This window comes from Cucurbita pepo, chromosome LG10, assembly GCF_002806865.2.
Source record: "Cucurbita pepo subsp. pepo cultivar mu-cu-16 chromosome LG10, ASM280686v2, whole genome shotgun sequence".
Classification (NCBI taxonomy): domain Eukaryota; kingdom Viridiplantae; phylum Streptophyta; class Magnoliopsida; order Cucurbitales; family Cucurbitaceae; genus Cucurbita; species Cucurbita pepo.
The window spans coordinates 997,622-1,012,137 of record NC_036647.1 but is presented as its reverse complement, the minus strand read 5'-3'; the positions used below and the strand labels follow the sequence as shown (position 1 = coordinate 1,012,137).

At 36.3% G+C, this 14,516-nt stretch overlaps 2 protein-coding genes across 6 annotated transcripts; one reads left to right on the top strand and one right to left on the bottom strand.

The window, feature by feature from the left end:
* Positions 1-133: 133 nt before the first annotated feature.
* LOC111803782 (auxin response factor 3-like) lies at positions 134-5,134 on the bottom strand. 5 transcript variants are annotated; one of them, XM_023688321.1, is made up of 12 exons: positions 4,969-5,133; positions 3,642-4,902; positions 3,427-3,486; positions 2,929-3,108; positions 2,767-2,851; positions 2,548-2,638; positions 2,297-2,461; positions 2,094-2,213; positions 1,933-2,008; positions 1,592-1,751; positions 664-1,517; positions 134-502 (listed from the first exon to the last, which is right to left on the bottom strand). In XM_023688321.1, the coding sequence occupies exons 2-12, from the start codon at positions 3,939-3,941 to the stop codon at positions 395-397; spliced, it is 2,199 nt and encodes a 732-aa protein (XP_023544089.1). In that variant the 5' UTR covers positions 3,942-4,902; positions 4,969-5,133; the 3' UTR covers positions 134-394. The 5 variants fall into 5 exon arrangements, with proteins under 5 accessions (XP_023544089.1, XP_023544090.1, XP_023544087.1 ...); XM_023688322.1 differs by having other exon boundaries at positions 3,427-3,483; positions 3,642-5,134; XM_023688319.1 differs by having other exon boundaries at positions 3,642-5,133.
* Positions 5,135-10,171: 5,037 nt separating this feature from the next.
* Positions 10,172-13,720, top strand: LOC111803180 (OPA3-like protein). Its single transcript, XM_023687469.1, has 4 exons — positions 10,172-10,632; positions 12,077-12,211; positions 12,344-12,430; positions 13,270-13,720. The coding sequence occupies exons 1-4, from the start codon at positions 10,504-10,506 to the stop codon at positions 13,426-13,428; spliced, it is 510 nt and encodes a 169-aa protein (XP_023543237.1). The 5' UTR covers positions 10,172-10,503; the 3' UTR covers positions 13,429-13,720.
* Positions 13,721-14,516: the final 796 nt, after the last annotated feature.

Sequence of the window (14,516 nt, the reverse complement as noted above, 5' to 3'; positions counted from 1 at the left end):
ACTTTTTACTTATAAACTCATAATCATTTTCTTAATTAGTCGTTCTAACGCTTCCCCATTCAATGATTGAAGCGTCCTCAACTACCCCATATATTCAGATCTCTACCATACATTTGATATGCAACATTCAAACTTCTACAAACTGGCATAGCTGCTGCAACTTATAACATTCATTCTAAACAATACACAAATTACAATCTGAGATACAACAACAACAACGACAAATGGGTATCATTACAATCAAAACAAAGCGCCAAGCGTTCTTTTCGTTCGATAATCGACGTCCCAAAAACTAGAGAAGGTTTCAAAGTAACAAGCATTGTTTTTTAATTCAGATACAAACAAAACTAGGCAGCAGTCTTCTTTTGTTAACCCCAAATAAGTCAAGAGCCATTCAGTAGTAGGTACTGTAATTTGCATAGTGGTACTGAAGAGCCCCCTGCATAACAATGCAGATCAGATTTATCAGGCCGTGACACTCTTTCTTATCCCACCTTTCTTGCTTTGAAACACAAAAAAAATTAAAAAAAATAATTAGAAGCTGAGCATCTACATAGCCTGATTGTAGAGGGGCCTCTCAGAGTTCGATCTCGAAGATTCGATCGTCGAATATGTTTATGCAAAATATATTGCCTCTACGGCACGAGCAGATATGTTACTTACTTTGGTACAGTTGCTCCCAACCACCTTGCTCATCAGAGGAGACTTCAAAGGACATTGAGCTCCAATGGTGGTTCCTGCATGAATGGGAGTTGTTGCTGGAGAACCCTTGTCTGTATTCCCAACATTCTTTTCCTCTGTCAATGAAAACCCAAACAATCTGCAGCCAGCTTTGGTAGTTGAAGACAGATCTTTACTGCCTGAAAACGCTGAAGCTGTTGTTGTAGAAGGATGGGATAGGCCCAGCAGATTCAGCTCGCCCAATGAAGTGGGACACATGCTATTGTCGGTCATAAATGCTGTCCCAGAATTATGGGATGTACTTTTGTTCATAATCCCACGGTTATGTGAATCAAAGCTTAGAACAGGAACCATTGACTGCTGAAACATGAATACAGAAGATGGTGATGAGACTTGAGCAGAAGGAATGGAAGAGCGTGTGTGGAAATTTTCACATTGCATTGTCGTGGGCCATCCATCTCTAGTCGTAGACAATCGAAAACCATCGACAGGACCGCAACCACCACTTTCCTTAACTTCATTGGTGGCCATGGCCCTACCATAAAAGGGACCTGGAAATATTTCTTGACCTTGCAAGACCTTTTGGAATTGGAAGGATTCATCAAACACGAAACCCCGTGAGGAAGTTTCGGAGTTGATAAGTCGGTTTCTGGGACCATTTCTCATCAGAGCTATACCAGAACCATGTAAGTCAGGCAACAATCTCCTCTTCTCAGGTGGATGATAACGAGTGTTGTCATCACAGTCAGTGGGAGTATTGTAGCCTAAAATTTCTTGACCTTGCAAGACCTTATGGAACCTTAAAGATTCACCAAAGTCTGTTGCTCCAATCCCATCTGCAAGTAATAACAGATAGAACAAATGAGTGCTTGTGTTATAAACTATCTGGTGGTGTAAATGACAGACTCACGTGGAACTGGAAACTCTAGTTTTGTGGAAGAGAGACCAATCCTGGATCTTTTCAGACCAGGTGGAACCAAGTTGCTAGACATAGAAACAGAACCAGAGGGCTCGATCTCCCAAGGCGAAACCCTGCCATGCCTGTTGATTTCGCCATCGTCCCACCTCACCTGAGAAAACATCAGATTAGACAGTATAGATCAACGTTATTGAACCTCTGTGATTCTCAAAATTGGACAGAAGAAAACAGAAGATGCCATGCAAAACTTTAGTGAGAAATGAATACTTTATCAAGAACTGTATGAACTTAAACTCTTCTGTGTAAAAGGAAAAGTTGTCAATGTTTCATACCATAAGGGACCTCCACCGTGATCCCGGCCATCCAATAGGATCAACATCGCCAATTCCAGTTATATGTCCAGTGTGTCTGTGAATAGGAGTATGATGGAAATATCAGTGAAGATTCCAGCACCATATTTTATCTATAAAACAGCAAACCATTAATAGCACACCTCAGATCAGCAGCATCTTCGGTTTCGAAACTCAGCCTAAACCTCATTCCAACAGAGAAGGAACGGTTCATGCTCTTCAAGAACTTATGAAAAGGCAAGACAAACTGTGAAGAGGTAGCCCTGCATAAAAAGGCAGAGATTCAAAATCCTTAAGAACCATGCGATATGAAGGAACTAAATCAAATGGTGTAAGAATTAGATACCTAGGATTGTAGCATACGCTGAAGGAACTTTTGGAAGATATTGCATTAACCACATCCATGATACTACTAGAATTGAGCTTCTGACTGCAAATATTAGAAAATGTAGAACCACTTTTAAGCTGTGCAGCTCTTCGTATTCCCAGTCTTAATTCACCATCGTTTCCCCTATAAGTAAAAGCATATGATAATCATACACAAGGCATGTGTTCCTCAAAGTTTGAAATTTAACCAGGCTCCCAAGTCTTAGATACCTAAGAAAAAGCACTGCATCACCAGAAACAAGCCTTTTCTTGTTCACAAATGCACTCCATCCAGTGGTTAGCAAATGCCTTCTAGGCTGCCCTGCTCAAATCAGAGAGGGAACTCAGAAGCACATACTAGGAAAAACGAACGGCTGCGGTCAAGTAATCGCATAAAAGGATTCATCTCCGAACGTAAGGCACCAAATATGTGAGATTCCAATGTCATACCACGATATATGTGCCTGAACTTCCATTTTAGCCCAAGGAGATCCTTTGCAACAAGCTCTTGTGAAGGCCTCTGTTGATTATAATCCTGTTGAATCAACAAGATTCGAGAATGTTGAATTATCAATAAGTGTTTAAACAAAAAAGCTTGAGCTTAACAATTACCAATGGCGGGAAGCAATCCTCCGCTGCACGCCTGGGGACGGAGAATCCTCCATGAGTACTGGTGTCTGAAGCAGTAAGGGTCTTGCAGAACATGTGAGGTGTTGTGGTCTTCTCACCTTCTTCAACATCCTCCTCCTCAATGTCATTGCTCATCTCTTCCTGCATCTTGTGCTCCATTTGCTGTAAAACAAGAATGATATTCAGAAACAAAATCTTCTCATCTGATTCATAGAAGCATAAGGGGTGAAGGAAGAAGAAAATAACGCGCATTACCAAATAGAACAGAAATTATAGCCTACTAATAAGAGATAAGATTCGTATTGTGCAACAGAGTTCATCCAAGCCTTGTTATGGGAGTTTCAAATATCATCTTTTCGACTAGAAAACACCCTAAATGATCAAAATCAGCCCCTTCAAGCCTTTTCTTTTGGTTGGAGGGGGCACAGTATCTTCTCCGAGTGGAAACGACACATAAAAATGGGGAAAAAGGAAACTCACCTCGTTTTCAGGAAGCAATGAAACCTGAGCATAAACCTCGTCACTCCCAGCCTCAGCCTGCTTTAAAAGAGCATTTTACAAAGAGTTAGTGAAACCCCATCATCCCAATTCAATTGCTAGAAATCAGGCAGAATCGGGAAAATGGGATGAACAGATCATGAACACTGCAAAAAGCTCACACCCAAAAGAGAAAGAAGCAAGAAAAATGGGCTTACGTGAAGCTGAACATCAATGACGCGACAGAGGATGTGGGGAGGGAGATCAGAGGGCGTAGCCGGAAATTCTTGCATCTGCTCCAAGTGACCCTGCGGCAAGTAGACAACCAAGTTCCCTTTCTTGGGCAAAGAGGTGAGAGGGCCAGCACAAGCATGCCATAGCTCCAAGCAAATAGAAGAGGTAAGAGAAGGCGAAGGAGAGGAGGTCAGAGCAGAAGCAGAGGAAGAAGAAACAGAGGAAGCAGCAGAAGAGGGAGATTCATCTTCTTCAGTGGTATTAAGATCGATGAGAGCACCCATTTGAATCGTAGCCCTAGAAGAAAGAAAAGAGGTGCAATAAAAGTAGAAGAAGAACAAAAAAGTTCTTAAATAGAAGCCTGAAGAGATTAGGGGTTTCAGAGAGCTTCAGAAACTGAAGAAGAAAGAGTTCGAGGTAAGAGGAGAAGGAGCTCATGCCTGCATTTTTAGAAATGGGTGCACCTTCGCTAATGCTAAAAGAGGGTCTCGCTCAGAAAACAACACACTCCACACCCTTCTGACCCTTCTCCCTCTTTCTCTCTCTCAGCTCTGTCTCGCTCGACCCTTTTACGCTTACACCCAAATTTCGTATTTTTCTTTTATTTTTGGCTGTGGGAAGATAGAATTAGGGAGAAATGGGTTTGGGGGATATCAAATCAAGATTTGATGTGTTAATTAAAACAAAAGTAACAAATTTTCACCTCCCTTTTTCTCTCTCTCTGCTTCTGCAGCAGAGACTGAACTGGAGCAGTACTGCAGCCGCTGCAATACTGCGACTGCAAGGAGTGATGTATGACAGAAAGACGAAGAAGAAGAAGAAGAAAGAGAAAGAGAAAGGGGGGAAAATTAAAAAGAAAAAAGAAAAAAAAAAAAAAAAAAAAAGAAAAGTAAGTAGAGGAGTGTCTGTAGTGCATTGGTTAGTTAAATTCCAGCATTATTATAATATCACGAACTGAATAAACAGCGATTTGTGTACGGCTCGCCCGTATTTCCGGTGGGATGTCTATCCTGTCCCTTTCTACCTCCACAAATCCCCCTCGTATCCCTCATCCCTTTGCATTGCTTTCCTCTGTTTCCCTCTGTTTCTCTCTCTCTTCTGCTACAAATTTTTAATTCCGTTTCTTAATCATTTCTAATCAACTTCATGTTTCTTTTTTCTCTCCCTTAATCATCATCATCATCCTCTTCTATTGTTCTAGCTCTTCATACCTCTCATCAGATCCTTGTGCAATCCTGTAGATCCCTCGAAAACGAATTGAAGCAATAAGAATCAACAAAAACCATTCAAATCCTTTTCTTTGAGACTTACCCACGCTTTCTAGCAACTCGATCTTCGTTTACGATCTCTATCATCCCCTGATTCTTCCACGAAAATTGAAGAGCTTGAAACTAGGATGAATTTAGCTTAAGAACATTCAAGTTTAAACCCAGAAACTAATTTTTTTAGAACAAAATCAAAACTCCCTTTTCTCATACCTCTTTGTCTAAATTAACTCCAATCTCACTCTTAATCCGTGTCTATAGCATCCGTTCGAGAGAAAACGAAATATTTCTTATTCAGCTATTAAAATCTCTCCACTATACATGTTTTAAATTTGCGAAGTTAATAGCGATACATAACGGATCAAAACGAGCAATATATATGTTAACGGTAGGCTTGAGCTATTACAAATAGTGTAAGAGCCAGACACTAAATGGTGTATCGATGATAACGTTGTGCCAAATGAGATGGATTATGAGATCCCACGTTTGTTGGAGATAAGAGCAAAACATTTTTTTTACAAGGGTGTGAAAATCATGAGGCTAGCCATAGATAACAGACAAAAATAGACAATATCCACTAGTAATAAACTTAGGTTGTTACGTTACATTGTTCACAACTCCTCCATCTTAAACTCCCTCATACTTGGAAATCCAGCGTTGCGATAGGTTATACCATAGTACAATAAAATATTCCAATATTTATTTATTTTAAAATATTACGTAAGTGTCATATCGAGCAAACGATGATGGAATAACGTGTATATAACTTTTAAAATATTAATTATTAAAGCTTAGAGATAAATAAGCCAATGTGTTATGATTTCCTTTGACAAAAAAGTAAGGTACCATATTGAAATAGCGTAATCATTTCTATCCGAATTAGGGACACTATAATTAATTAGTGGTTGGGACAATATTGATGTTTGTTAGTTACCAACTTATTTAAACCTATTTTTTAAGATTCTTTCCCTATTTTGCTTACACCATTTTGTCATTATTACAACAGCTGATTAACTTTTCTAATAAATGAGGTTAATTAACCTTATTTCAAACATTAATTACCTTTCCACCCCCATTAACTAACATTAATTCATTACTTTCCAATATTAATTACTAGTTTTCCTTAAAAAAATATTAAAAATAAGAAAATAAAACTTTTAAAATATATATTAATAAAATTGAATAAACGTTGTATCACAAGCTTACTTCACTCCACAACATCTCTCTCTCTCTATTTTGATTTTCTCTCTCTCTCATGCAATAGAAAAGTTGGCTTTTTGTTGTCTTTCTCCTTCAATTTCCCAAAAAAGACATTAATTGCAAAAGAAAAAAAAAAACACTACTTTTCCAATTTTAAAATCAATTATTAATATATATATATATATTAGACTAAATTAATTTAAAAGACTGACAGACAGTTTTTATTAATATATTTATAAAGGTAAAAAGTGTTAAATGTTACTTGAATTATAAAATTTAGAGGTATTTTTATTAATTTAATCCATATTTAAAATACGAGGAGATGGAAAAAAACATAAAGTAAAATGAAGAGAATAAATGGGAAAGCAAAATAAATAAAGGGATTGTAGGTGTAGACATTATAATTAGCAAAATTCATGTTCATTATCATGTGGGAATCTTTTTTCCCCAAAAGGAAAAAGTGGCAAATTTGTAAATATGGTACAAAAGTTTGGACAAATGTGTCAACAGTAATTTTAGAATGGCAGGTCACTTTCAGAGTCATCAATTGCAATAAACCCAAAATACAGGGCTACCCAGACCAGACCCCTTTTTTTTTTTTTTTTTTTTTTTTTTTTATATATATAATTAATTTATTCAATAAATTAAATTATAAATAAAAAAGGTGGAATAGATGGACTAGGAAGCTCCATAACCCGGACAAAACGGGTTACAACTCAATGCCCAATCCGTCCTCTCTCAGTCTCTGCTTTTATCCTTTACTGGTAGCCTTTCACCCTCACGCGCCCTCTGCCCCGCGTGTTTCCCAATCCTTCCACTCAACCATCTTCCACGGTTTTAAAACGTGTCACCCAGAATTCGATAATTTTGATATTAAATTTTATAATTATGGGAAAATTAGTGAAAAATTAGTACGTATACTTAAAAAAGGAAGAAAGAGGCGAAGATGGGAATTATGCAAACATTCTGATACTATTTTGCTATTCTCTTATAAGTGTTTGAACCAAACAAGACATAAAGGTGAAGAGATCCTTTACCTAATTTTCTCGTGGTTTAAAGGATACAACTCGTTTTCCCCTTGTTTTCATTCTTTTTATTTTCTGGGATTGCGCACTATTTATGAGTCAAACTAACCGGCAACATAAAATCTATCTTTTCACTAGAGTATACCTAGACATGATTCTATATGTTACCAAAGAAAGAGGTCTAGTATGAACAGAGGTATTTCGTCATTAATGAGATCTACCCCATCAACTACGAGTTATGATGTAATCTAATAATGAGATATTTGTATCTTTTTTTGTTAGCGTATTATTTCAATCATGTTGCGTTATTTGTTGAGTAATTAATGTCCCTCTATTATTCTAGCCACCGTGACAATTAAAGTTTTAATTTGAGTAATGATTCAATTAATTGGTTAAAAGTGGGCGTAAAGAAGGATTAATGTTAATAATTAAAATGCACCCTTTGTTGAAAGAAATAAGATTTAAAAAGTGTACTTTGGAATAAAAATGGATAATTAATAATTTGTGTGTTGGTGGCTATGAGTATAGGCCACAGCTATTGGTCATTGGGAAACATATCACCAACACATTATTACAAATATAATCTTTATAATAAGCTTTTTTGTACCATCTACATCTACGCCTCCCTAAGCCCTACGCCCCTCCTTTTAAAAAAAATATTAATCTCTATAATAATAAAAAATATAATAATTTCATAGGATGTCTCTCTTTAATCAATACCATCATCATTCATTTCAATAAAAGACAAATTCTTTATTTAATTAAATGTTTTTTTTTTCATAATTCATATCCGCAAATAACTTTCCAATCAATTAACGTTATTCTTGTTCTCGATCAAAGAGAAGTACTTATTATACCCATCGATTTTAGCTATTATTTTAGAATCTACGTGTCCTAATATGATAAGAACCATTGAAAAGTCGTGTAAATTGAAATGAGTTATGTGAAATCCTACATCGATTGGAGATGATAACGAAATATTTTTTATAAATTTAATTTTTATTATTAAATAATTTAAAATTAAGGTGGGTGAATAATTTTAGAACTGGTTGGGTTTATAAATCAATTATTGTGATGTAGGGAGTGGAAGGCTCACGTGCAAGGCATATAGGGGCAAAGGATAACAAAGAACAAAATGTTAGCCCCTACATGTGGACACATCAATTTGTCGTTATTATGATAATTAAAATTCCCCTAATCAAGTTGAAAGCGTTACGATATAATGTGTTTGACCCACCGGCCATGGGTTTAACCACGGTCAATTTCTCAAGTCAAAACTATATATTATAATGAATTATTATTAAAAACTTATAAAGTTTGCACGAACACTCGACTTCATTTCACCATGAATCACTCGAGAATTGGAATAACACACCAAAAGTAACCTTTCTTTTTTACCCCAACTTTTTTGAAAATTTGAGATTGGATTCACATGCAATTTTTTTGTTCTTTTGACCAAAATCAAACTACTTATACTTTATTGAAATTCGTCAAACTCATCTAATGGCCCTACGAATTACACTATAATTTAGTTTTGTAAGTATCTTAATTATTACTCCACGCAACAATTTACTTTTAAATCACTTAAAAAAATAAATATATTAAAATTCTTTCGTCCCTTACGTATTGCTATTGCTGTCAATCTCACAATTTTAAAACATGTCTATTAGGAGGAGATATCCACATTTTAAGAATGACTTGTTCCTCCGATACGAGATCTGACAAATATATTCACGACCATTATATAAAATTATATATATTTTTTTTTTCAGTGATGAAGATGTGCATGGTATGACGATAGAAAATTTGGAAGAAGAGAATGTGAATAAAGTGATGGGGTTAGAAACAAATAAGTGCTCGTTATGAACAATCATTTTCTCTTTTTCTCTTTTTCTTTTTTCTAATTAAGACGTGGACCATTGTGACCCATTGATTACCGAGGGTTGTATAAAAGTTTTTTCCTTTTTTGTTCCTTTCTAATTTTTCTCAAATTATTGTGCTTCCAATACCTTTCTCTCCCTACCAATTTTAACTTCCACAGTTGAAATTAATGTTACTAAAGGGGGAGGTAAAAATCAAGAGAGTAAATAAATTATTTGAATAACCTTAAACTCTTCATCATTCATTAACTTGATAAAAATACTTCTAAATTTTAATTAATGAACTCAAATGACTAAAAGTATTTATTAGTGACAAAAGGATAAAACTAAAAATAAAATTAAAGTATAAAAAAGTAATTTCCTTTTTATTTTAAAATTAAACCACAAGCCCTTACTTTTTTTTTAATCTCAGAAGAAAAACAATGAAAACAATAGGGGTGGATTAATAGAAGCCCACTCTAGAAATAAGGCGCGTGTGAAACAACGCAATAGAAGATGGGGGCTTTGAGTAACACGCGCGTTGAGAGGCGTGGAAAAGAAAACTAGGGGGAGATTACATGTGATGGAAAAAAAAGGGAAAATGAAAGGATCAGAAAAAGCAGTTGTCGTCTTTGTTGGCAGAGAGAACCCTCGACTTTTACGCGGGTGCTGCTGCTGCTCCTTGTCGTCTCAGCCTTTCAGCGTACTTTACACCCTTTCCCTTCCCTAATCCCTTCAATCCCTTCAATCATCTCACTTGCACTACACGCGCCACCGTCGAAATCTTCTCGAAAACTCCACCGGTTACTCGTATCTGTATGCCATTCGTACACGTGGCGGCAAGTATGTCCAGAACCAGACCCACATACGACTTGCCAAAAGGAACTAGACCGGTCTTTGTCGTAACAGAACCTGTTGGCTACTTATATAAACCCTCTCGTCTATGATCGTACGGTCCGCACCAGAAAATTAGTGCTAATACTCACTAAATTTGTATTACTTTTAAATTTTTCCAAAATTGCCCTTTCCTGTGTCGGATTAAAGCCCGGATCCGACGCTCGAAATTTGTTAGATTTGGGCCTATTTTTTGCCTATTTTGCCGTTTGGGCCCGCCCAATTACTGGCCCATCGTTTTATTTTTATTTTTATTTTTTTGAGATCCGGCGTCGTCTACGGTGGCTTCCGACTGGTTGAGATGAGGTGGCGGCCAATTGTATAAAAAGTCAAGTCGACTTTGTCTCGTCGGCGTCGGTCCCACAATCCAATTAGCAAATCGAAAATTCGTCAAGTTTGTTCGCGGGGAACCTACACTCTTGCTCATTTGGCGAATTTTCTCCCACATTTCCTCATTTCCGAATCAGTGACTCATCTTCATGTTCATCTTCTTTGACGATTTTTGATTCGTTGATCTCTATTTTCTTTGACCGTCTGTTGTTTGTTTCCAAATAACAGCAAAATCAAAGCGTTCGAATCAGATCACCCCTTTTAGCTGTAGGTATGGTCCTCCCGTTACTGAAGCTCGGAACGCTAGCGTTGAAAACTCTGAGCAAGCCACTCGGTAACAGGCTCAAGAAGCAAGCTGCGTTGCACCCCAGATTTAGGCAGTTCATCATCAATGTCGCCCAGGTATTCTTTAATTTATTTCTGCATCTCCTGTTTTTTTTTTCTTCTTTTGAAATAGGCTCCGTGGATTTCTGCTCATGGGTTCTCGATTATTTAATTGTTGTTGATTATTCTGTACTATTTATATAACATCGCCTGTCATTGAGCTATTGCTATTATAACCAATAATTCAGTGCCCCTTTCATGGTCTACTTTCAAGTTTTTCCTCTGATTGATTGGTTTTGATCATTCATTGATGCTTTATCTTCTCCTCAAATAGTTGTGCTTGTTGGATTAAGAAGCTCTTCAATCGTGTCCCATGCCAAATGAAATTAACGAAACACTCGTATATGTTAATGAATGTGAAATTAAGGAATTTCCATGCATTAAAATTTCTGTGCGTTCTCTGGAGATGGTCACTAGTTGTAAAAGTAATGTAATATTTTCAACACCTTAAGTGACTGGTAATCTCTCCTAAATCTACCTAAATTCTTGAATTGCGTCCCTCTACTTATAACCTCCAAACTCTAGCGAGCTTCTTTAACGAATTCACCAATTTCTACCAAGACTATTTATCCATCCAAGATCAATCCATTTTTGCTCCATTTTTACCTCAGAAAGCTTTTTCAGTATCTAGTTGGAAAACCAGCTATTTTCTTCCTAAACTATGAAGACGGGAACAATAACTTGACAATGTCCTTTAAATGCAAACTACACTTCAGAAAGGATGCAAGGAAGAACTGTTATCATTCTATTGGTTAGAACACTTGGACAAATTCACACTAATAGGTTGCAAGACTTGTAGTTCAAATAAATTCCATTGATACCAAAGTTAACAATGCCTGTCTAAGAACATCATGGAACAACTAACAAGTACAAGAGGTTGGCTTTGGGAGTATTTCGTAATTCATCTCTTATGAAGTGCTTTACCTATCGGGACTAGCAATTTCATTATTGGTTTTTTTTTTCTCTCCATGCCAGAATTCCCTAAATGATGCTAGAGAAGAGTTTTTTTTTTCTCTCCATGCCAGAATTCCCTAAATGATGCTAGAGAAGAGTTTTTTTTTTCTTACCCCTACTAAAAATACTTCTATAGAAAACGTAGTGATATTCACTCAAGACTCCGACCTTTGAGGGGAAGAAATTTGTGAATGGACACTTCCAAATATTCGTTTATTTCAGGTACTGTGTTTCTCCTTCACAGACTTAGGCTTCACCATCAAGGAATGCCAGCCATCGATGAAGTTTTACCTCGAGTCACATCAAGCGATTTGTTTTAGCCTGTCCAATTGTAGATGCGTTAGAAAGTACAATCTTCAAAGGGTTAAGTTGCATTGATTGTTTAGGGCGACACTCAAGTATCAGAATTGAAGTGGGTGCTTTATGTTTGAATGTATATTTGCATACTGCAAGTGTCACTTTATGAGTAATTCTTAAGACTGCATTTCTTCAATGCTGTAACTAACAGAGTAACCATCGGATGTCAACTCAAATGCAAAGACGCATATATAGTCATGCCACTGATGTAGAAATTCGCCCTCTGGACGAGGAGAAAGCAGTTCAAGCTGCCGTTGACCTGATTGGCGAACTTTTTGTCTTCTCGGTAAATACTCATTTTCAAGTAGAATCACTTCCTTTTCTTTTGGTTGACAATGTCTAAGCTGAAACATATTATATACCTTGGATGTGTATGTGCTTTTGATCTCTTACAGAGCTTCCTTCACGTTGGATATAGGTAGCAGGAGCAATAGTGATATTTGAGGTTCAGAGAAGTGCTAGATCAGAAGCCAGAAAAGAAGAAGTACGCAGACAAGAAATGGAGGTAATGATATAGCTATTTTCTTCAGTGGCATAACAGCACAAAACTTCGTAGATCACATTTTGCTCTTTAGTAGTATGGCTGTTTGAATTCACGTACTGATAGAGCAGCGAACTCTTCTGGGAGAATTGTCTTTAAAGAAGATTTTTACTTTTTAAGGCTAAGATTCAGATAAATATTTCAGGTAAAATACACTTTTGGTTTGTGAGATTTGAGCTTGGTGTCTATTTATTTGGAAAATTGTTCTAAATTGTCCCTTAACCATTAGATTACCAACATAAACATGACCTGCTGAAGGGCATGGCTAGAATCCACCAGACTATCCAATCTACATGATCTCTTGTTAGAAAGAAAGGGAAGGTCGAAGAAGGGAGGCGCATCTTGGGTTTGGTTTTGTACTGTGAGGAAGGAACTGGGTTAATCTTTGGAGAAGGAAAAAATAGTTGCAGTGATAAAGACTTGAGAGAGTTGAAAGTTGTGGACAGACAGAGACAAAGTTAGTATTAGCTAACACACACCCCCGAGTAGAAAGTTTGGTAACCACTTGAATTGAGGAGTTGAACTGAGGTAAGGTTATGATGCAAGGGTATAGGAATGAATCCTTCGACCATAAGAAATATTATTGTTGGAATGACTGATCAGGGGTTAGCGACAGAGTGAACTTATTCCCATACGAAACCAACACCTATATTCCTCACCACTTCTAGCTTTACCCATCCAATTGTGTAATCTTTTGGCCAATCCAACCCCACCTCCTCCCAAGAAAAAAAAAAAAAAAAAAAAACCCTTAATATCAGGTTTCTCGTTTTGTAGTTTTTTCTGATGTGATTTATTATATTTAGGCACTGAGGCAAAGAGACGAAAGTTTATTAGCAGAAATGGAACTTCTGAAGCATAAACTTGTAGAATTGGAAGAACATGCCAGAGGACGAGGTCTTGGTGGTATTTTGAACTTCAAACATGCTCATTCAGAAAGTGGGAATTCAGCAAAGCCCGCTTGATTAAGTTGCAAGTTTGTGCACCGAGGGCGGGATATGGATATGATCTAATCACCATGCTTTTGAACAACCAAGGTGTATTTTCCTAATTCTATTGACATTGCACCATTTTTAACCTTTTTGCTATTGGTATTAGTATTTTACATGTGTAAATGAATAAAATTCTTTCTATCACCCTGCAAAATTGGGGTATAAACTGTGGAAGTATGGAGTTAATGAAGAATTTCAGGATCTCTCTCTTTCTATCTTCTGGTAGAACTAGAAGTGCTTCAATATTACTACTCTCCTTTGTTTACAGACAAGTGTTATCTTTTTGGTCTTGAAAAGTAGATTTGCGGATCATATTGTTATTTACAATTCTAAATTCTGTAGAGATTAGCATCACTCCCTTTTCAATTCTTTAAGTGGGAAAGATAAAATTTGAACATTCTGAGACTTTGATGAGTATTATGAGATGTCAGTGAGCTGAATTTATGAAATTATTATAGTCCATAGCTTATTATTCCTCAGAAAAAGTGATGATTATAACACACACAACCATGTGGATCATTACTCTCCCGAGCTCGATTGGGTATCTCTCTGTTCTGAAAGGAGAACTATGTTGAAGAGGAGATAGAGTTGGTGGGAATCTAGGAGATGGATAGTGGAAATTTCCTTTATTCTTTTATTCTCATATTTAATATTTATTTATTTAATATTTTTATTTTTTGGTTTGCTTTTGAAAAGTTTTACCCTTTTTCTAGCTTTTCCTTTCCATGCCTTGTTTTCCTAAGCAAAGCATTCATTGGTTCTTTTTTTTAGCTGTCAAATATTTCAAATCTCCCTACCCATATATAATAAATAANTTCACTGAAACCCATGGACAAAAATTAAAAATTAATCACGTTTTTTAATAATAGCATAATGTAAAATCATATATTGTTTGTTGTCTTTTAATTTTAATTTAATTGTTGGGATTAATCGTTAATTACTATTATTTTTTAATTAGTTAAATCTTAAATGTGTATAAAAAGATGAAAGAAATAGGGAAAATTTGGAGAAATTAATTTTTGAGAAAATAAATAGTAAAAAGGTGGATTTTACAGCGAGTA